This window comes from Trachurus japonicus, chromosome 3 (genome assembly GCF_045865225.1).
Source record: "Trachurus japonicus isolate A0001 chromosome 3, Traja_1.0".
Lineage (NCBI taxonomy): Eukaryota > Metazoa > Chordata > Actinopteri > Carangiformes > Carangidae > Trachurus > Trachurus japonicus.
In genome coordinates, this window is record NC_140909.1 from 30,381,594 (window position 1) to 30,405,420 (window position 23,827).

The following is a 23,827-nucleotide window of genomic DNA, read 5'->3' on the forward strand; positions in this document are numbered from 1 at the left end:
GCAATAACCCAGACTTTTTCCACCAGCACTCCTCTTCCAGAATTTGCATCTTGTCTGTGCATGTATGCAGATGAAATAGCAGAAATAATCAGTGCATACCAGGACAGAAATCCATATTGCAGTTTGTTTGACCTACTCTTTCTTATGTTTTCATCAGGTTTCAGGTCAGAATGTTCACATTACAACATAATACAGTAAATTACATCACACATACCCTGAATTAATGCCATCAATTATGATTTGACTTCATTAACTGAACAGATGGTAGGCACTTGTGACACATAAGCCACCTTGGCCTCATCTCCCACTAGGCTTCCACACACATCATTCTGCACATGCTGTTGAGTAACCTCACCTTGCCATTAGTGCTTGGTGTGTTTTCAGAGTTGTGGTTGACCTCACTGGTTCCATCTGCCAGCCCTCTCTTCATGCTGCCCTGCTCCCTGAGGTATGCCAACTGGAGAAAACACCCGTCAACACCTTATCAATGGAGTCATTCATTTGCAAGTGATAACCAAGTAACAGAGCTTTGGTTAACCGCTAAACCAAGGGCACTAAACTGGTTTGCTGCTACCGTTTAATCATTTGTGATGTATTCCCTATGTGTGTGATGTGTGTGAGTGTGTGTCCAAAGCTGTGTTCAAACCACAACTGTTCTGGTTGCACACACGCATGGATACACTACATGGATGAATGTCTCTGTACCAAATGGCCAAACCGTGGAAAAACAAAACAGCAAAAAGCTGAATTGCCTAGGAGGTAAGGTTCCTAATAAAAGCATGGCAAGTGGTTGATTTTATGTGTTTGTGTGTGTGTGTGGTCGCAGGCTGATTCCAAGGAACAAAAGATGACTGTAGCATGAAGCAGAGAGGAAATCTAGGACACTTCCACACGATCCTCTGGGCCTTTTGTCAATCTTAATCCCATTCAATACACAGTGAACTCATGACTCGTCCTCCCTTTACATGCATGTGCACATGTGTAGACTTTAGAGTTGAGTGAGTCTCTTTCTTAGATTGTGTGTTAATACACATACAGTTACAAATACAATTCAATACCATCTAACTAAAATGTCTAGTAGTACTATAACATAAAAAGTATTCGAGTGTACATATTATATAATTTATATTCAAGTATTTTTGTCATCATTTTGTAGGTTTCCATCAGTGCGCTGTCTACTTCGCTGCTGTAATCCTAAACTAATTTGATGAAAAACTAAAAAAAAAGGAAAAAAAAGGAAGATCAGACAGTATATTTGACTGTAAAAGCCGCACAGCAAACAAGTTTACCATTCAGATTATGGAAGCTAAATGACACGGATGAATTTATCAGTCAGTGCGTGAAGTGAGCAATATTTTTTGTAGTTTTTTTTCACTTTTGACCTACTGGTTTAGATGATGGAATTAAAACACAATGGTAACCAGGTTCAAGACTGCACAAAACTACTTACTGTATTTTCTCTGTGGTTGAATTAGTGAATGTTTATCTGGATGTTAAATCTAAGCCTAAATGTATCAGTCACCTGGCGAACAAACTGCATTTGAGGCAAGGTAGGTGATCTGAAGTCATGACTGTAGATGAAGATGAACTATTTTGAAATAATGATTTTTTGTATGACAGACTGATGCTTTCACCTTGTCGACCGTCCTCAGATATGTTACAGATATAAAAAGCAACACGTTTTTCTATACAGGAGAAACTGGGAGTGAAGAGGTCACAGCCAATGATAGGACTAACAACACACACATTGGTATACAGTCCTGGCTCTTCTCAGCACACACACTTCTCTGGCTGTCTGCAGTGAAATTTATTGTCAGTGGCTGAAATATTTTGGTAATTGTAATAGGTGATCTGAAGTCATGACTGTTCCAGCATATATATCCCTGTCACTTAAACATAGTTAAGTTTGGATGTTTTTAGTTATTCTGACAACTTGGAAACTTGAAAGTGTTGCATTGGTGACGAATTAGAGGCTGGACTTGAGTTCATCTCTGTTCAGTTGATTGGAAGTTGTGTTTGCTTACTTCTTTGTGAGAGATGGTGAGCTGTTCCTCCAATGCACTGCATCTTTCCAAGGCGACACGTAGTCTCTCTCTTACCTAAAAACCAGTGAAACAAATATGAATTAGCTACACAGACCTTTCTCGCCCTCTCCCTTTCTTTGTCCAGCAATGTCAAAATATATTTTGACACTTACAGACGCCAAATTCATTCACTCAGAACCAGTAACACAGCTGTACCTTCTCGTCAAGGGCTTTGTGGTGTTCAAAAAGTGACTTTAGGGCTTTGAGGACCTCCACTTCACTCGAGACACCTGCTGGTGACTGAGCCTGCCTCTTCACCACCGTCATCCTCAGGCTGCGCTCGTGGCGGGACACTAAGCACTCCAAGTGCTCCAACAGGAGCTGCACACACACAAGAGACATTGTTACTGGGGTTAAAAGGTTAGAGACTCCATCGGCTCACATTGCTCATCATTTGAAATATCATTTTCTACCGAGTAAACCAATGAGCACAAGGAAGAAACAGCACCCAGAAGTCTATCCTACCACACAGCTGCTTTTTTCCACAAGTAATAAAAAGTACATGGGAGGATGCCAGTTTCTGCAGTCACAGTGCATTCTGCTTCTGGTGGTGTTATTGCTGTTGAGTGTGGATACTTGTTATTGATTAGCGTGTTTAATAGTTTTACTTTGTATTTGTTATTTTTAACTTCCATTTTCTGTCCTTGACTTCAACTTACATTAGTGTTTGCATTACAATAATGTTTACTTGAGTGAAGCCCAGAAAGATTAGTTGATACCTTGGTAGTGGCTAACAGGGATCCAAATGAAGTAATACAACTGTAGATAAAGATGAACTATTTTGAAATAAAAAAATTCTTGTATGGCAGACTGATGCTTTCACCTTGTCGACCATCCTCAGATATGTTACAGATATAAAAAGCAACACGTTTTTCTATACAGGAGAAACTGGGAGTGAGGAGGTCACAGCCAATGATAGGACTAACAACACACACATTGATATACAGTCCTGGCTCTTCTCAGCACACACACTTCTCTGGCTGTCTGCAGTGAAATTTATTGTCAGTGGCTGAAATATTTTGGTAAATGGGAAATTTGCAGAGCACCCATAACTTGTGACAACGGTTAGGATGGGAGGACAGAAAACCTCTTGTCAGCTGGTGTTATGACAACCATCTATACACTAAACAGAAACACTTCTCTCTGACAGGGTTTTCTAGAGGAGAACACAAATCAAACAAACTGTGCCCATCACTGGTGCATGGTGAAGACTGTGTCCTGCTTGGATGTGTATGTTGTGATACTACTAACCCGTGTGTTGTTTCTCTCTGCCTTCAGCTCTGCGATCTCCTCCTCTTTCTCCAGAAGCTGTTCCCGGCACACGTTCACCTCCTTTGTTAGTGCAGCAAACTCCTAGAATAGAAAAGGGACAAATACAGTAACATGTAACTGCTAATTACTAAGCCCAGTTATTGTCTTAGGATGCTGCACTTGAGAAAAAAATGACAACTGGTAGTATTGTGGAGGCCAGAAGCTTACATATCTGAGGCTTCTAAATCCTCTGCAGCAAAAGTATTGTCAGACTGATGACACAACAAACACCTTAGGTCGTCTCTCACCAAGCAACACTGGTGTTGTATATTTTTGAGTGGCTAGGGCATAAATATTGCTGCCCGTTTGTGTTTCCAGTCAGACACAGACCTCCCTACCTACTGTTGGAGAAAATTACTGTTTAATACTTTTACATTTATGAAAATATATATATATATATATATATATATATATATATATGTATATGTATGTATATATATATATATATATATATATATATATATATATATATATATATATATATATATATATATATATATATATATATATATATATATACACTACCGTAATGTCATTAACATTGTTTATTGGTCCAGTTCAAATCATCATAAGATCAAAGGACATTTTTCATCACTGATACATTTATTCACAGCTGGTGGAGAAGTACCACTAAAATCACATTATATTATTGTTTTTGATGGTGTCATCAGGTAGCAGTTCACCCAACATTAAATCTGACAGTGACACTACTGTCCTGTCTCCTTTGCCACTGCAGCAAAACCCACCTACAGTACAACTCAAAGGTCATGTTTACATCTGAAACAATGGAGGTGGAGACAACAACCATTTCCTGCATGTAAGCTATGCAACTAACTCCTTTGTGCTTTCCATCAGCTGTGATAGTCCAGCAGAGATTCTGTCGGCACTGACTTAACACAGATTCGACCCGAGGAAACCAATGATGACAGAGGTCAATATTGGGAAGAGTACAGAGGAAAGATGGTGGAGCTCTATCAGAGATACCTCCGGGAGACATATGAGATTACATTATACTACTATAAATGTAACCAGACTTGTTTTAATAAACCTCAAATTACTCCGATGTCTTGCTCTGGTTCTCCTCAAACAAATGCAGTTGCATGCACATACACACACACACACACTAATACACACACTGCTTTTAAGAATTACATGCATGGTTGGATCTAAAGAATGTGCCATCCTGATTTTTTGCCCTGTAGCACAAGCACCCTGAGTGGCGAGGCCTTCTTCCTACGTTTCAGAGGGTGGGAGATGTGTGTGTGCGTAGGGGCTGGATGGATGGGAGGGGTGGGGGTGGTGGGCTTCTGGAACTGATCGTTCTTTTCAGTCACTACCACAACTATTCTCCCTTCCCTTCACTCCAGCCTCTGAGCTTTTCCAGCGACTGGCACAGATTCCGCTCTGCTAAAGGAGCAAGGAAGGAGTCCTCTATTGGCTCCGACCAAGGTCTCCACTCTCTGCTAGCCAATGACAGACCATGATAGGCGGGCCCAGGGTAATTACAGAGTGGCTTACTTCCTACATTCCAGAGCAGGCGCTGAGGTTGACTTATGCAGCAACCTTAAGATCTCTCCGAGGCTCTCCCACCATTTATGAAACCTCCTCTTTTCCTCTAATGTTCCTCGACTCATCATTTAAACACACACAGAAAAGAGGGAGAATTCTGTACTTGGTTGTAAACTTACATGATGGAAATGCAATTAAGTGATTTAAGTGTAGGAAATTAAACGATAGAAAAACACTCACACAGGGCTCAGTGGCTATCAAACCATTTGATGCATTGACTTTTCGGCAGATGATGAATCATTTCATTGGTATTATTCTACATACCGTAAAATTCGGTGTATAAATCACTAGACCTATAGACCAAGGTAAATTTCAACCCCGTTTACACCGTGTTTTCAGTGATCAGATTGCAATCAGATGGAGCTTGACCACATGAAAGTACAGTGATCCGATCGGCCAAACCACCTCCGGAGGTGGTCATGGACGCGTTGTGACCGGTGTAAATGGTGTAAACGGTGTAAACGGTGATGTGTTCTGTATCCACATACAACTACGCGGGAGTTTTTTGTTTTTTTTCCCCGATTAATTAACAAGACTCGTTTGGGTCCGCCTAGAGCACTGGAAAAGAGAGTAACGACACCACCATTGACTCCCGTGGTAAGGGTTTTGCGCCCCGAGTGGCAGGATATGGGTATTGCAAAAGCGCCCAGAAAATTCATTCACTCCAATGTATGTGTGTTGCCCACTTGCTTGTAAATTGATGAAAACGGCCGTGTTTTTGTTTTTAGGTGTCTTGGTCATATCAAATTAAACTTATAATTTGTTTATTACAAAATGTAGATTGAAACATTAATGTAGACAACTATTTTTTTTTACTCGCCTATGTGTTAATATTTATCTGTAAAGGATCCTCAATGATGCTATTAACATGGGTGATCTATAAATGTTCTTAAATTATTGAAAATACCACACTTGCTCATTCACCAACAATGCAGAGATGTCAGTTCTTGGGCGCTTTTGCAATACCCATATTCCTCCATCAGGAGGCGCTTCCATTGAACCAATGCGTGTCGTTACTCTCTTTTCCAGTGCTCTAGGTCCGCCATAGTCTCTCACAGAAAATAATCTTATTGTTGTGTTTTTTTTTAACACTGTTTCACCGTCTCTCATCTCTGTCAGTCAGCCCCTCCTCCTGCTGGACTCAGTCTCTCTCTAAAGTGCACACACACACACACACGTGCGCTATATTGCACTAAATGTACAGTAGCCTATTCAAATTACCCTGCAATCTCTATTTCTTTTTTAAATTTAAAATAACAAGCGCTACAATGCAGCACAGAAACTTCATGTTGGAGACTTGTGGAATAAGTTGTATAATGTTTTTTTTTTTTTTTTTTTTAAATAGGCATAGAAAACCTTGTTTCCCCAGTTTGAGACCCCCAAAAATATACTGCGACTTACATTCCAGTGTGATTTACATTCCGAATTTTACGGTATTAATGACACCAAATGAATGACAGCCGGGACATTACTCAGTGTTTATGGTTTAATAAGCTTTAACCAGTGACCATTTAGAGTTTTTGCTTGAAAATAACTGAAAATGAACACAACAACAAATCAATTAATCAATGAACTCAGCAGTTATTGTAGATCCACATCGAAGAATTTGATCCTCACACATGAGGCTTGTACACATGTGAATACAGCCACCTGCATTTAAGCCTGATCCCATTTCTCCCTACAGCAGGGACACTGGTATCTGGCTCAGTAGATGAGTGACATGCTGGTAAGACGTGGACTGAGCTACTCTACGAAGCCCTTTTCAGTCTAGAACGCAGTGTTTACCATGCGCACTGCAGGATACAGCGTACAAGCTGCGCCCAAGTTGAGTCTGGCTCAACTTCTGCGCAAGAGCGGCATGCGTGAGCATAGTGCGCCTCTCCGCTCTGCGCGGACCAAAGGCACGCTTGCAGCGCGCAACACATACACATTGAATGGGAAGCTGTGCGCAGCCTGCGCACACCGCATCCTATCTGAAAAGGGCTTAAGCCTTCGAAACAGGGGAGGGGATTAGGAGGGGGGGGGGGGGTACATGAATATGTGTGCCAACCTATTAAAGGAACAGTGTACCAAAACACAGAGAACACACAAAAGCTTTTCAGGGATAAGTGTACTCGTGCAGTTGTTTCAGCATTCAGCTTTAGGTTGAAGAACATCCTGGCACATTAAGCATCTGTATTATTGTATACCACTATGAAGAAATCTGCCCGTTTCAACAAAGCATACATTTTACCCCTTAAGAATGTAGATTATCAATAAGAATTATTTGGAAAGATGTTGTCATTTACTTTCAAAAGATTCTCAAAGATTCTATCTGTATGTGAATGAATTCTTTATTTTTATTTTTTAATCTTGTTCATTGTCATCTTATATTCATTCATAGTAACATATAAAACTGTAAACTTTCCTAGTCCCAAGTTTGAAGAAAATACAGATTCTACATAGTGTAGTAAAAAATAAAATTCAAGGAGACTATATAATGCTTCTTGAATCATACACAACATAAATACCATACTACTGAACAACCGACTGAAATGTATTAATGTTCTCAAATGTGAAATAAATCTTAAACCTTGAGAATCCTGTCTGTGTGTGACAAAAATGTCAAAGAGTAGCATACAGTACTTGACGTACGTAAATAGTATTTGGTAGTTTCAGTTATGAAAGCACACAACATCATCTCTACCATCACTGTGGGATCATTTTGTTTAACACTTGAAAGTACAGGTATACTTCATTGATTCTCAAAAATGTGTCAATATCTCACGGGACGGCAACAGACGCTATAGAATAATCTCTTCGTCTTTCCAACACTGTGCCATCGTCAGACTGTGCTGTATTTGGAGCTGAGATCAGAACCAATAGGCCTCCCTCCTACATAATGACTTTAGCCGTTCTTAAAAGCTTATAGCGTGTGCTGAAATCTGACACTGTGCAGAGGGCATCTGTTCTCCTGGAGGAGGACTCACCGTCAAAAACTAATTAGGCACCACAATGGCTTCTATTCAGAGCTGTTTAGCCTGCTGCGCTAACACACACTGGCAGGGAGAAAAAGTCAATCTACGTAAAGGAGGAGCTAATGAACGCTGGTTTGCACCACCTCTTTTCCTCAACTAATGTCCATCAAAACGCTGCATCAACATTTGACTTCCTTCTGTCACAACCATGTTGTCCAATACACATCACAAAGAGGCAAATGCATTCATAACTATCCTGACTGTGTTGTTAAAAGATGCTGTGGTCTCCCTATTGACGCATGCCACGAGGATTTTAGAGAATCCTCGATACTTGATGCTTTATCTATTTATATTAGCTGGGGGTGACATATCAAATCAAGCAACTTTGAGTATTTTGAAAAGGGCTATACAAACAAAATGTATCATTATTAAATGTACTCGATATATCCCGTCTTGTTGCACATAAGATGTAACAAATGACCATATTGCTTCCTTCGGGTACAATTCTTCACCAGATGTTAAGCCGTCAATCATGTGGCTGTAATAGAGCCACACCAGGTTAGGTTGATGCACACAGCATAAGAACATGCATTGGAGTAACTCAGTCACAACACGTCAACCCTGCAGCCAGTAAAAAAGAAAATAAATGTTCCCTTGAAAGAAAATGTGAACGGGGCTCGGACGACTGACCAGAAAAAGACACAGTGTTTGAATGTTTACGTGACTTTCGATTGTTAAAAAAAAAGAAACTTAGCTCCAACTTGTGGCGTACACCAGGCTGGTGTGCACCCGGGTGCGGCCGTGTGCACACTTACCCAAACAGACTGCACCCGGTTCAACTGGGTCGACCTAAACACTACCTGTGTTACACCCTTAGACCGAAGCAAGTGATAATGGCTCTGTGAAGACAACCAGTGTCACCTGTGCAGCAGGCTTATGTCTGACCCCAAAACACTGACAGCACTGAGAGACAGTACTGCAGTGATTTCTTGTGCCTTTTTTTGTTTTCTTTTCTTAGAGCATAATTGGTAATGGTTGAGTCAATGTCTATTTTGTTGATGTTGTCTTTGAAAGTTGCTTGAATTTGCACTGAGGATATAAACAATTGTTTGTTTGTTTGTTTTTTGTAATTTTATTTTTCTATTTTATTGTTAATTATTAAAGAAAACAATTTAAAACTCTTAGAATCTAAACGAAGGTACTGTTGATGGATTGTTAGGTGTCGTCTTGGTCTCATGATGTCAAAAATGTGAACAGAATGATGAACAGGACCCTTTCAGTACAAACTGTCATTGAACCAGAACAGGATCAGACACTTATGATTTTTGTGGTTAATCACCTCGTTAGAGAATTAAATCAACTTCACCTGTAAAGGTTTTAGTGTATTTTAGGTGCAAGCCGAGTATCCATAATTTGTAGTAGTGGCGGTAATGAGCCTAAAAGCTGCCAGCAACCGTCATAACAGACGAAGAAGATAAGTGACGAGAGCAAAAATACTCTCTAGTTGGAGCATAGACTGTATAAGGAGCCTACCACCTCACTTATATCACCCATGTGGCAACACTTTGGCTTCTGAGTGAATGACACAATGGCGACGGCACACGAGTGGTCGGCCAGACCGTCAGCAATGTTTCACGGATGTGCGGTGCGTCGCATCAAACATGTTAACACATATAAGACAGCATCACCCCGATATGTCAATCACTGGTGCAAGGAAAAAGACAACTTGTGTTCAGCAACTTATCCCTGCTGCTTTTAAGCCTCTTGACATGAACACAGACAGGACCAAAAACATAATTGAAGCAACTAGCATATAGCCCGCATATACATTAACTGTGTAAAAAAAAAAGACATTGATGACATTGACATTGATGTTAGTTTCTCTTTTTTTTCATAATAGCTGCCAGTTGGCAGTACCAGGGTGTTTTTATGGTATTATTACATTCCTAACACACTTGTTTTATGTTATTAACTCTGTACCTACCCATGTGCAATACTTTGGTTGACTGCTGTAGTTTTAAAATGTGCTTTACAAATAAATCCTGACTTGACTTATTTTATTGATTTTTTACTTTTCAGGGATGCAAACGGGTCAGGACCAAAAAAGAGGGGAATTGTCTGGCGCGAGGGGGGGGGGTCTCACCATTAACAAATAATTCAGGGTTTCCCGCAGCACTTTCCTGTTAAGGCGGCCGCCTTAACAGGAAAGCGTTCAAGTTCAACCCCAACCAAGTATTGAGTGCATATAGATGGACATAGTTTTCAGAAGGCCAACATTTCTATATTAAAAATGCTTAAAAAAAAATTCCTTTGCAATATTTCAATTTAGGAGATAATGAATTTTAGTTTCACTTTTTGAATTGAACACATTCTACATCACGGAGGCGACGTCTTTCCATTTCCTTCACCTCTGAAACGGGGCAGAGCTCCGTGGGGAAACAGCTGCCTGACACAGCAACGTATGTAGGGAACCGTGCGTGTCCGCGGCGCACAGCTCCACGGACATGCACTTGGGGGAAAAAATGCTGTCGTTGTCGCACCGAATGCACGCGGCTACTCGCCGCTTTGGGTAACGAGCGCGCATGTCGCGCATCTACATTGGAGGTAGGCTGTTATCAGTATAATCAGAGGCAACAATGAATGAGTTTGCCTCAGTTTCACGTGATTGTCACTGTCAGCCTGTTAGAAAAACATTTTACTGACCCGAGCTGAGACGGTGAGACCCCCACCCCCAAACAAAAACTCGAACAAGTCACCTAATTGGTCATGAAAAGAGCGAGTTGCGCTTTTCGGTGCGCTGTTTGCATCCCTGACTTTTACAGAAGATGGTTTTTAGGTTCACATTTTTGGTGTCTGTTGTACTGAACCCGTACCGAACTGTGACTTGTGTGTACCATTACATCCCTAGTGTTCACTGTAGTTTGGAAAACCATCAGAGATTGACAGGTGAGATGACAGGGTGGCAGAGAAGGCCAAAGTCGAGTTCTGAGGGGGTTAGCAAAATAAAAATGTTGAGTTGTATGAATCTATATGAATTTGACTGGACTGCTGCATTGTGGTCATGAAATATAGACATCTGATTTAATCCTATCCTACTTTTGCTACCCTGAATAAATGGCTGTAGCTTGTGCTCAGCCAGCATTAAGAAATAACTGGAAGGGTAGCAACAGATCACTTACTATTTTTACCTTGGTACCAATGCTTCTTTCCAAGAAGTAATTTGGAAATAAATTGGAACTTACACTCCCATGAAAAATTCGGTTTTAACAATTTTGTATGTTGATTAGCGTAAGTAAAGCACGAGACAGTGAGTTATACAGGAATTTAGGAATCACAGAGTAATTCCTCATTGAAGATAAGTGTTTTAGCTAACACTGGTTGTAGGATGCTTGGTAAAGGTTGTAGGGAGGTGACAGCAGAAAGCATTCGGCTTTTGCGCCAAACTAAACAGAGGAGCACCGCCTTCCCTCACATCTTCTATCCATTTCCTTTTATGTTACTAATTCAGCTCAAATTTGGCAAAAGACAACACTTGCACTCCGTCACTTTCATGTCACTGGTTGGAACAAGTCAGCCTTTGTATCTGCCTTGCCACTGTGCACTCTCAATTCATGTCATTGTGCCACAGACTGGAATATCAAATTTGGTTTGTGTGGTCAATTGGCTCCTTCAAAATAAGGAGCAAAGTTCCACTATAATCCTTTACTTATGAAGCATGTTTATATGTCAAGTTTATAATGTGTATAAACAAAAAGCACACAGAAGTATTAAAAATCAAATAAACAAATAAATATATAGGACAGGGTGGGGGTAAGGGCTCCACAATAAGCCTGGTGGATTTGATACCCCACAGACAAGCAATGATTTGAAAGTCAGTTCTGAAAAACAGATAACCAGTGCAAAGAGGCAAGAACAGGGCCAACGTGCTCATAATTTGTAGCTCTTGTAAAAGCTTTGGCTGCAGTGTGTTGCACAAGGTTGACTGATTTCTGGGGCAGTCCAGCTAATAATGAGTTAGTCATCTTGATGGGGAGAGACAGAGGCATGGACGGGACTTTGTGCATCACTGAGTGATACAAACATCTAATGTTAGTGATATTCCTGATTCCTGAACAGATTCTGACTGATGTGATTTAGGAAAAATGTTCTCAGATTACAACGTGCAAACCCAGAGAAACACCACTACTACAGTTTTATCATCTTTCAGCATCAGGAAGTTATTTGAGATTCAGGATCTGATGTCCGTAAGAGAGATAACTGATGGATTTGTGGATTTAAATAAATCAGCACCTTAACACTGCAAAATCTGAATTATGCCAAAACTCCCAGAATTACATATCACATAGGGCTGTACAGTGCAACATAGTATGTCTCTGCCTTAAGGCTGTTGCTTCAAGTACCATTTGAGGTTGGTTTGAGTAATAGATCCTGTTACTCTGAGGAATAATAATAATAACTCTGAGGAGTGATGTGGGGAGAGCCACATTGGAGTAAGGGTTCTCACCCATCATGTCAGAGGATTAAATAGCGCGTCCCATTTTCAACCAGTACAGGACGGGTTTGACCCGTGTTTACGAGGTGTATTGAATGCAGCATCATCTCACTCTATCACATTCAAGTTACATGACATAAAGAGTGAATTTTGACTTTTGCTGCATAAAAATTAGGGATGGGTATTTCGAGCAATTTTCTAACCGAGTAACCTAACCTGGTCTTACCCGGGTAACTGATTACTTTAATAAAAATAAAATGACGTCATGTCTGACGGACAGAGTGCAGCCGGGGCATAAATGCACTCTGTCCGTCACACAGTCCGCATTACTGACACACAGCGTCGTCAGACAAAATATCAGGTGGATAATAAGAGTAGAGACTGGAGTTTAAGATGCATATGGGGCATATGTGCATCTTTATGCCGGGGCATAAATGCGCCGGCTGCCTCGGAGGAGAAAACCTTTTTTTTTTTTCCCCTCAGTCATTAGCGGTGCTTATTTATTAGTCCACACTACATTTTGGCGACTACGCTTCTCTCTGCCTCGCATCGTCTCAGGAAATAACTGGGAATGTTTCAGAATGTTTGTAAACTGAAAGACGATTTTCTAACAGACTTGATGACACCTGTCGTCTCCCTCCCGGCGGCTTATGCCGAGGGAACGATACAGATTCTTGTAAAAGGTCTGAAAGTTCGAGGTTCGATCCAAAAATGCTACACCGCAAGATATCATGTTGCTTGATCCGAAACTGTTTAACACTACAAAAAGCCGAACCATGGCATGATTATGTAGTTTGATCTGACGCTAGACTGCGCTAGAGATGGGATTTATGGCTCTTTGAGGGGAGCCGGATCTTGGTGAGCCGTTCCTTTCAAAGAGCCGTTCAAAAAACTGGCTCATTTGACTGATTTTTATATTTATTAAGTTTTAAGAAGCCAGCCTGGTGGTAACTTATTTTATCTCGGAAATAATGGGGTGAGATTTGGAACAAAATAACAAAATTACATATCCCACTAATATCTGAGTTTGAATTATTCTGAAATACTGATTATAACCTCATGTGTGGACTAGATTTTAAGGTCTGAAATGGATTCATCATAAATATTAAGACGCTGCAGCTGCTCTGCTCTCTGAGGCAGGGGCATTCGTGTTTCTGTTTTTTTTTTTTTTCTGGATCACTCAAGTGAAGGCAGCATGCACAACTCAGGTAGTGTCATTTTCCATTTGCATATCTAATAAGCACCGCAGCTGGTCTGCATTCCTCCCCATGTAACAGGGGAAGTGTAGCTACACTGGGAACAGGCACGGACGTGGCGCGACCAGGACGTGACAGTATGTAGTTTATACCTGTTGGAGGGCTGCATAGCTGCGCATTGAGGAAATAAAATAGACCAGCTGTGCAACACAACGACGCCCGTGCAGGTGCACGCCACTTACGTGGCCGGTGGAGCAGCTTCAATTGACTGTTATGAACACACAGAGATGTAAAAAAAAAGAAGAACAAAAAGGAACGGTTCCCAGCTGCGACTCGGTTCCCATCGTTCATGTTAACGAGCCGTTCAACAGAATCGGTTCGTTGGTGAACGTCACAACACTAGACTGCGCTCTAACATGCCATTTTTTAAGGTTAACCGGATAATAATTCATAACCGATTAGCAAACTGCCTACTCGGGTACTCCAGTACTCGGGTAACCGTGTACATCCCTAATAAAAATGTGTCAGAGTTTATTTGCATATGAAATATTTGCCAAAGCACTCTGAAAACGGAGGTCTGCTTATTTTTTCTTCCTCTTTTTGACTGTTATTGCATTAAACAGTTTCTTATCTTGCACAATAGTCTCAACCAGATGGAAAACAGAATATTTTTAGCTATTTAACTGTTCATTAAGTAGATTTTCATGTTTAAATACTTATCTGACTTGACGTACCTACTTTGATTTAAATTTTAAAGGATTTACAGACAAAGCAGTTGAAAAATCACAATAATAGAAGCACACAAAATTTCTGTCGATTACTTGCACTTCTTACTTTAGTGTGATATGTTGTTATGTATCTGTACTGGAATCCATGATTGTGAAGGAGAAAGATGTAAAATTGTGTCTTGATGCCTTTCTGTTGTGCAGTGTTTTGCATCAAATAAGCCTTCAAACCCACTGACATTGCAAATCAACTTACAGTACAGTGCAGTGCATTTAAAACCCTTGAGAACAAAAGGCAGACAAAAACAGTGAGGAGACATCCCTCTAAAAGAAACAATTATTCCTCAGAGTAACAGGCTGGCTGGATGATCTATTACCCAAAACAACCTCAAATGGTACTTGAAGCAACAGCCTTAATGCAGAGTCATTTCTTGTCTGATTGGCCACTAACACCATTTTAGCATTTCTAGTTGACAGTATCAAGCGGGGCAGGAAGCTGATGTACTACTGTGCAACTGGCAGGAGGTCAGCCTTCGCACCAAAAATAAAATAAATCATATCAATGTCTTATAAAAAGGTACATTTTCATTTATGCTGGGTAACAATCCGCAATACAATACAGTTGCAGATGTGATATGCAGATAAGCATCTACTTGTTTTTAATTAATGCATTAATCACCACCAGATTTACAGTTCCCTCATTTCACTCCCTCTGAACTTGCTGATGGTGCAATCTGGTCACAGCAACTAAGTCTTTTGTTGTTTTGATTGGTACCTTCGTTCTTCTACAAGTGTGTGGGAGTAACATATGAAAGAACATGGAGTGTGTAGCCAACAGCACCACTTCTACCTCTCCCACTGCCTAAACAACCTTCACCACAGTTGTACAACACAGCTGGATCTTCACTGCCGGCAGACAAACAACACACCCAGTAATGCCCACTTCAAGCAAAACTATTACGAGCGTCGGCTGACACAGAAGCTCTGACATTTACTTTACCGCAACATGTGGGCCCTAAAACTGGACTACCCAACTGGTGTCAATGAACTCTCCACACGACAATATTTGATTGATGGAGCATCGGACTGAGTTGGCCTGTGCACATAACGCATAGACCAAAAAAAGAAGACAAAAAGAAAACAATAAGCACCATCCAACAGGGTACGACTCAGTTTGAGAAAGCCGTCGACTTGTGAGCAAGCTGCCCTGGAATGTTTGTGCATTCCAGTAGAAGGGTATCTCACCAGGGGGGAGGGAACAAGGGAGAACATTTCACCTCCCCTTCACCTACCTACTCCAGCCTGAAGACCTAGACTCTCTCCAACACCAACATAATGCAACATCATTTCAGAGGAGTCTCTGGTCAGCTTGAAGTGAACACGTTCCTTCTTCTCTCCTCTATAGAGCACGTAAACAAAAGGCTGGCAGAAACCTAGATCTAGTTAGAGTAAACAGAACAAGCAGCACCCCAGCAATAGAAAACCAAAACATGCAACAAAACTTTTTTTAACATTTTGAGAAGAGCTTTCAGTGTGATCTCAAATCTGTAAAACACATTAAAGGGAGATTTTGCGGAAAAACATTAGACTTGAGTTCAATTGTGGTCAATTGGAAGTTCTGTTCCAATAAGAAGAAGTACCAAGTAGCTCTAAAAAGTACACTTTTGGATCTGCTCATCGGTTCTGAACACTAGGGCTGCATGGTATGCAAAACTGCTTCTTCTGCTAATACGTGGGCAGTTGTTACAATGGCTATGTCAGTGCAAATGATCAAGTTTGCTTTCCATTTCCCAAAAACATAAAATCGATGATGTGATTCTTGGTGGGTCTTGTACCAAAAAGACATGTCTCTTTATGTATCTGAGAATATGATTTGTTGGCCAGAGTGCTTCTGTAGCAAGACACCACTTATGGTGCTGACAATGCACAGATGTGACACATTTTACCATGGCGATTTGGATGTTGCACTTGGCCATACTGCAATACTAGTAAACATGACAACCCTCTATTATTCCAAATAGAGGCTACATATCAGCTAGGACCTGTTTACATAACTATATCACACATCTACACAACAGCGTAGCCTTTTGTTTAGATACAATCTACTTGCATGCATGGCTGGCTGGCGTCAGTTCAGTGTGAAAGATGGACCACGAGGGAAGGGTTGCAGAGGGAGACTGTGATCGTATTCAAACTCCAGTTTGGCTCAAGACTCTTTCACAATATCCATTTACATTCACTGTATCATGGTTCCTAAAATTAATCCACATCTGCATGTGTCCTCCTCTGCATCTTTGTTTAAGTGCCTGTATCACTACAAATTAGACTCCATTCAGGCAACCTTTTTTTAAATACACCCTCATTCAAAACAAAGTAATAGTCACTGCTACACACACACACAAACAAACAAACATGCATATGACCAGTAATACCACATGCCACTATATGTGTGTGCGTCTCCCTTCTTAATTATTTACTTAAAACTTTTTAATGCATCAAAAATGAGTCAACTTTTTTAACAGCTGGATTTATTTTGCTTCCAAATACAAATCCGAGGAGATTTTGCAGATAGCCAGGTGATCAGCTGACAGCACCACAGGAACATAAGCAGCAGCGTGCATGCACACACAGAAATGCACATGTATGAACTCACTTTGTTACAGGACTGACTCCTTTAAGAAATAATTTTATAAATGTAATTTATGTATTTCTAACAGGTTGTATTTAAAACTTGTCCTCACTATTAACTGTATGTGTGAACAGAAGAATTAATAGAATAACAGTTTGCCATGTATGCAAAGCCTGGTGGCGTCTGAGTCTTACTTAAACACGCTGCATGTAGTAAATCTTCAATACTGCAATAATTCAACATCCATAAACACACAAGCTTGTGTTAATCCTACTGATGACAATGCTTTACTTTTACATCTTGAACACCATATATTTGCTCTGCACTACGTTAACAACTCAGGGTCCTAACACAGTATCTGAATGTTTGACTTGGGATGTGCTTTTCCTGGCTGCACAACACAGAGCAGCAGAGAAACAGCCCTGGCATCCCACAAATGTGTTTAACATCACTTCTTACTCTGTGATATTCCAGGAAAGTCCAGATACAGTGAGTTAGAGCATCTATCTGCATCTATCTCAGCTTTGTCTTCTTCATGCATTGGCCCCTCACAGTCCACAGACCTTTCTGCTTTGAACACAGTGATCCGTCATATTCTGAGCTCTAATCACTTACAGTCATGCATGCCTCTCCGGCCCCCACCCCACCTCCACACACATTTTAATAAAATGTGAGTTGAACGCCATGGCGACTTACTAAACTGGATGTCAGCTCAACCAAAACTACAACAACCCTTAACTGATTACCAGCCTCTTATGCATCATTAAAAGCTGGAAACTTGATCCCTTTGTTTTAAATTTAAGACCACAGAGAGGGTAGAAACATGAGTCAATACTACAACAGAGACCTGCAAGCAGATGGACGAGGCTGGGATCAAGATCCCCTCTCCACATTATACAAATGGCAAAAACAGGAGCCATTGTATTACAATTGCATACAAATACAATTTACTTCATATACAAACACGTGGTATCACTCTGCATTACAATTTGTTAGGAGTAGGATGAAATATTTTTTGATTACTGCAGACATTACATTATTCATCTTCTTCTTCACGGCTTATTTCATCATCTTCACTTATTTAAAATTTGACTTTCAAAACAATTTACAAACTCCAGATCATCTCAAATAATGATGGTGATTGTGCCATCTTAATCTAAACTACTCAGGAAAAATGATCTCTAGTCATGATAAAATAGCTTATAGCATGTCACCGTGGACTTAATTTGCCTTTGTGCACACTCCATTGCACCTTGCAGTCAGTCAACCTTACAACTCACAAAATCATGCCAGACTATGGGCTCACTTTGTCCACTGCGGGAGCCAAAGATCTGTTAGGGCTGTCATACAAAAGAGGAACTGCCACTTGAGCTTCCAGAGCTGCAAGGACCCCAGGCAAGAAAGGTGCTTCACAGGACACTGTTGTTTTCCTACTAAAGTGATACCCCCTCATTCAGGTTGACACACACAGTGATGAGGGTGAGGCTCGGGTTGGCCGTCTGTCTGTACGGATCAGGCAGGAGTCTGAAGCTGCTAAAATGAGATTTCTACCAGGGATGGGAGTTCATTAAATGCTAATGATGTTTTAACTGATGTTATCATTTAGCCAATCTACCGTCAAACAGACTATCAGAGGAGGGTGAGTGTACAGATAGCCAGACATATGAGTGACACTGAACTTTTATCCGGTAAATTATTTGATGCGATACAGCAGACTTCATGCAGTTAAATTTTTTTCTGTCAGTGAGAAGCAAGTTGACAGCTGTCTATTATCAACAGGTCCAACATGGTGGGCTGTTTCTGGTGATAGTGGAGAAAAGGCTCTTTCTGACTTACCTGAGGCAGGGCAGTGTTAAGTTGTCTCTGCAGCGAGTCCCTTTCATGGCTGACTTCATGTAGTTTGCCCTGAGTCAAGCCCAGGTTTTCCTGAGTCTCTCTCAGAGTCTCCAGAAGACGATCCCTCTCCTCCAGCATGGACACCATCAGCGACTCAAAGTGACCCTCTGAGTCCGACTGCAGTGGTGAACCAGACCCCCGTCGACCGCTGCTGCCTCCCCCGCCAGGCCCTTCAGCCTCGCTGATGGTGGGCATAACTTCGCACATCATCTACAACCATGACAGTAGGTAAAGTAGTAGTTTGAGGGATGAAGGAAGAGAAGGGTGGGGAAGGGGGGTAGAGAACAGGACAAGTATTGAACTGTGAGCACAGGCACATTACGAGCTGTAACATATTCATTTGAATGGCTATGGGCTAAATCCTCTATCCATACATACACTTAAAAAGGATCAACTTACACAAATGGTCTTCTGCCAATCAAAATTAGAAAAACCTATAACAGTGAGAACTATTTGCAATATGGTCTATAGATTATTCCGCAAAACCCAGATTTTGTTTTTGGAAAAAAAAATGTTTTTTCTTCAGAGCCACTAACAAAACTTCATTCATTGCAAAGCCAAATGAAAATGTTAGAGACACCTGGAATTTCTACTCAATAAAACACAAATCTGCATTTATGTCTTAGTCACAAAACAAATTTGGTAACAGAATAATACACCTGCCTAAGCAAAGCTAAGGTGGCAGGTTTTTCAAAATGATGAGTGAATTTGAATATGCAGCTTCTGACCAATACATATCAACAATGTAAAAGGAAGTGGCTTTAAATCTGATGTTAAGATGTATAAATGTTGTTCAGTATTCGTTGGCAAAAATGTGACAGATTAGAGATGAAACAGAGGATGGTGGGCAAACCTATAAGTGGACCTCCAAGGTGATTTAATCTGCATACATTGGAGACAGACACCAAAGCATTTTCCACTATGAGAAGTTATTGACTAGATGGAAAACAGAGCCAAATCAAAGCTGTGTTGTCTGAGGTTTGTTGAGTATCGCTGGATCTAACAGCAGCTGGGTAGAGAGGTCTGAGGAATTAGAACCACTCTCCACACTGAGGGGCTTAGGTCCTGTAGACAGACTGCTAGACAAAAAGCCAAGAATCATGTGAGCTGGATTTAACATACCTACAAGGAACAACAATTTACAAATTGGAACAAGTGGAAATAAGTAGCAGCCAGAGCAACCCCTTCATCATATTCTTTGCATCACTAGATAAGACAAAAGCTGTTTGCTTTCAGAAAACACTGTGCTCAGTTCGGTGTGTTACACTCAACTGTATCTTCCAGTAACATCCCTGTGTGATGAAATGAGATGGATCATACTTAGTTCATGCAAATTATCCAAACAAAAGTACCTGCCAGCTTTAATTAACTGCAAATATGTAATGTACGTTATTTGGGTTAAACATTATTTCTGTTGGAAGGAGTCAAACTTAACCTAATTTATCAAGAGAAAAATACAAAACCAACGCTGCATATCGAGGTCAAGCCACTCAGGCTCAACAATGTTTGTGAGGGGGAGGGTCACTCAGCATCCACGAGAGTGACAGATGGTGGGTCCAGTGTAATTTAGCAGCATGGACAGGACATACGTCAAAGAGTAAAAATGACAGACAAAGATCTGGAGGCCGGACACTTCAAGCCTCTGAAGACAGACGGCTGAGGGATGTAACACGGGCATTGATGATGGCATTTATTGGCATCAACACGATCAATTTTTAACCTTTGATCTTGTAGTTGTGTACTAAGGGTCCCTATGTAACGGGAAGATCAGTTCAGTATGGAGTACTTCCATTCACAGTTCAATCACTGATGCTCACTGTAATTCAATCACACACACAACACATCTGATAATACATTGGAAACTTCAAACTCAATACTCGAACCTAAGCTCACATGTACTCATTTTTCACATGCGTTTACAGCTCACCTTTGAAGAGAACCGTTTTTCCCAATGTCTTGTAGTCCACGATATTTTGCGATGCCAAGTAAATGTAAACAAAGTCCAGGTACTCCAATTTTATGTCACAACCTTGTCAAGCTTAGAAATATATAGAGTCATTCAGAACATGTAAATTCCTTTCGGGGGCTGGGAAGTATTAAGGCTGTGAAAAATGTATCCCCGGTGAAAAAATTGATAATTTCCTAAAGGCCTCAAAGCGAAACCCACGTAAAGTGAGCAGGGGGCAGTACTCCAAGTTTGGCCGGCTAACCCAACGTTAGCAAGCTAGCATCAAGTAAGCTGGTGACTCGATGATGGCATATCTGGATTTGGAAGTAAAGTGTCTTATCTTTGTTTTTCAAAACAAACATCCATCCTCAAACATTAAGTCAAACTCGGTGGAAATAACATTACACAACAGGTAGACATGTGTCGATACAGTTAGGTGACGTGGAAACAGTTGTAGCCTTTGCTAGCGGTAGCTAATTTGGAGCAGAGATCTTTGGCTTTAAGTCAGTTTAAACGTTAGCTTCTAGCCAGCTAGGTGGCTAACGCCTGCTAGTTTCATATACTAACTTAGCTTAGATAACGTCAGGCAGTTATCTAAGGATACGCTCTAGTGTGTATAAAAGTAGACAACACGATAAAATATATCATACACAGTTATCTTACATTACTGAGGATACTAAAAAATAGGTTTAAAACCCTGAAATAAAACTCCAAAGCTCCGTTGAAATGATTAATCTATCAAGTAAACGTTAGCACATCGGCTAACGTTAGCTCCCCGTCGATTCGGTGAAGTCGCGTCACCAACACCACGGAGCGAAAACTTCCAGCCGACACTCAGCGATAGTGAGCTTGTGGTCCGTCTGAACGATCCAACACGCAAATAAAAACTTATATTCCCTTCGTTTCCGTCCGAGTTGCTGGTGTTCTCTCGGTATTTCCACCAAAAGGTCCGTCGGTCCGGTCCTTCCCTGTCGCCACTGCCTGCCAGCCTCGGCAGTCGGGACAGCCAATGGTGGGCTCCGCGTCGCTAGCGCCTCTCATTAGCCTGGTAGTCCACGGGAAGGGAGCGCGTCCCAGGTCGGCAACAGGAGGAAGGGGGACGACCAGCCGCTGCTCTGATTGCTCTCACAGGTAACAGCACATTTACACAGAAAAAGTTTTATTTTCTTTCCCCAATATCCAAAGTTTTAACTATGTGATGTCATACTATCATAAACCTTTTCCCAGAATTTTTGAAGATAGATCAGTTCAATGCAACAACATATTGAATGAAAACTTTACCTAGGCTACATGTTACAATTTGATTTCATATTGCATTTTATATTTATTTAGTTTAGGCGACCACCCATTGACTTCATCTTCATTTTATGTAGCAGCCTAATTAACAGAGTCACAAAAATTTAACTATTTCATTGAGTGACCTACATTCAGCTGGAGCAGATGAAACTGCTGACAAAACAATACATGTCAATGTATTCTTAATTAAGAGAACAGTGGCGCCATCTTGTGGCGCAGCTACACATCAACACAAAGAAAGTGTATAAAAAGACTGACTAGCAGAGATCTTCAAGAGGTGGTTCGTGACCCCTAGGGGGTTCGCCTAACTATACTGCAGGGGGGACGACATTTTTTGGTTGATTAGACAATTTTTACATTTTTCCGTTTCCACAATATGTTTGAAATAAAAATATAAATTTGAACAGCTTGTCTGCATGATTATCATGCAATTGACAGACATTGTTGATGTTGGCACTGGTATCAGTTAACACGGTCAGCTTGGTACAACCACCCTATTCACTGTACCTGTAGGCCTACATGTTTAAAGGTGTACAGAAAAGAAAATTGAATTTAAGCCCACTCTGGGTCATAAAATTAGTGTAATAACTCATCTATCAGACGATGTAGGCCAAACTTTGTGCAAAATTCTATTTTTGAGTAAATCCGGGATGAAAGTGTGTATTTTAGTGTAGTTTTTTTTCTCGCATTGGATAATGCAGGCGCACGGATTATACGTCAGCCTGTACACGATTCACCAGCCACTGATATTGGATCCGTAATCCGTCATTCAAACGTCTGACACACGCACACACACACGGAGCTCGGGCTCGCCCCAAGCTTTGAATATCCTGCCCGCTCGATAACGACCAATCAAATTCGTTTTCCTTACTCGGGTAAACTCGTGTTGCAGCTCGTGACAACTCGGCGCGACAAACAGGACAAACGGCCATTTCTGTACACCTTTAAAATAAAAACATGAATATATCCTGTGTATTATTTGAATAGCTTGGTATTGAATGCACAATAACAAGGTACATTTATGACACTATAAGCCCACCTGGCCCAGTTTAAAGGTCCAGTGTGTAAAATGGGGGGAGAACCGTGACATCCAGCGTTCAGATTCTTGATTGCAGCGCTCATTCGCTCGCTCGCACTCATCCCTCCTGTCAGCAAAGTGACAGTAGCCTCTGAGGGCAAAAAAACTTGTTTACCACGACTGGGAGTATTTCAGGGGCATGGAGCGATGAGGTGAAGATCTAAACCATTTTACGATATGTCTGCTGTTTCCTACTCCTTCTTTCCTTCTGCCTTCTTTTTCGTTGGTTTATTTATGAACGTGAAACTCGCAAAACGTGCTCTCTGGCTGGCTGGATTAATCTGTTTGGGCTGCCGTACAAACATGCCGATTATACACTTATACAAATATGTTCATGAGTAGTATATTCAGATTCTGCCAATTATTACACACTGGACCTTTAATGGAAAACACAATTTTATACAATGGGGCAGGATCCCTGCTCCATCTTTGTGGGTCCCCTGGTCTACTGTATTATGCAGATTGTGTAATGAATGATGAGATGTTTTACAGTTGCCAGGATAATAAAAGAAATTCAAGTTGTAAGAAAGAAAAGAAGAATTAAAATGCACAATTGTAAAATGATTTTTTTTTTTTAATAATAAAGTATATCATGATATTTGACTTGGACATATCTTTTGAGTATCAAGATATTGTTTTTGGATAC

General features: G+C 40.8%; 1 protein-coding gene across 26 annotated transcripts in view; it reads right to left on the reverse strand.

Annotated features, from left to right (window-relative positions):
• ppfia1 (PTPRF interacting protein alpha 1) overlaps nt 1–21,843 on the reverse strand; it is a 44,324-nt gene extending 22,481 nt beyond the window's left edge. For all 26 annotated transcript variants that reach the window (XM_085769538.1, XM_085769556.1, XM_085769547.1 and 23 more), the window contains exons 1-6: nt 20,787–21,843; nt 18,800–19,069; nt 3,336–3,437; nt 2,241–2,405; nt 2,025–2,099; nt 356–457 (exon numbers count right to left, since the gene is read on the reverse strand). In XM_085769538.1, coding sequence (XP_085625664.1) covers nt 356–457; nt 2,025–2,099; nt 2,241–2,405; nt 3,336–3,437; nt 18,800–19,069 — 714 coding nt within the window. In that variant the 5' untranslated portion in view covers nt 20,787–21,843. The remainder of the gene's footprint in view (nt 1–355; nt 458–2,024; nt 2,100–2,240; nt 2,406–3,335; nt 3,438–18,799; nt 19,070–20,786) is intronic.
• Between the last annotated feature and the right edge of the window lie 1,984 nt (nt 21,844–23,827).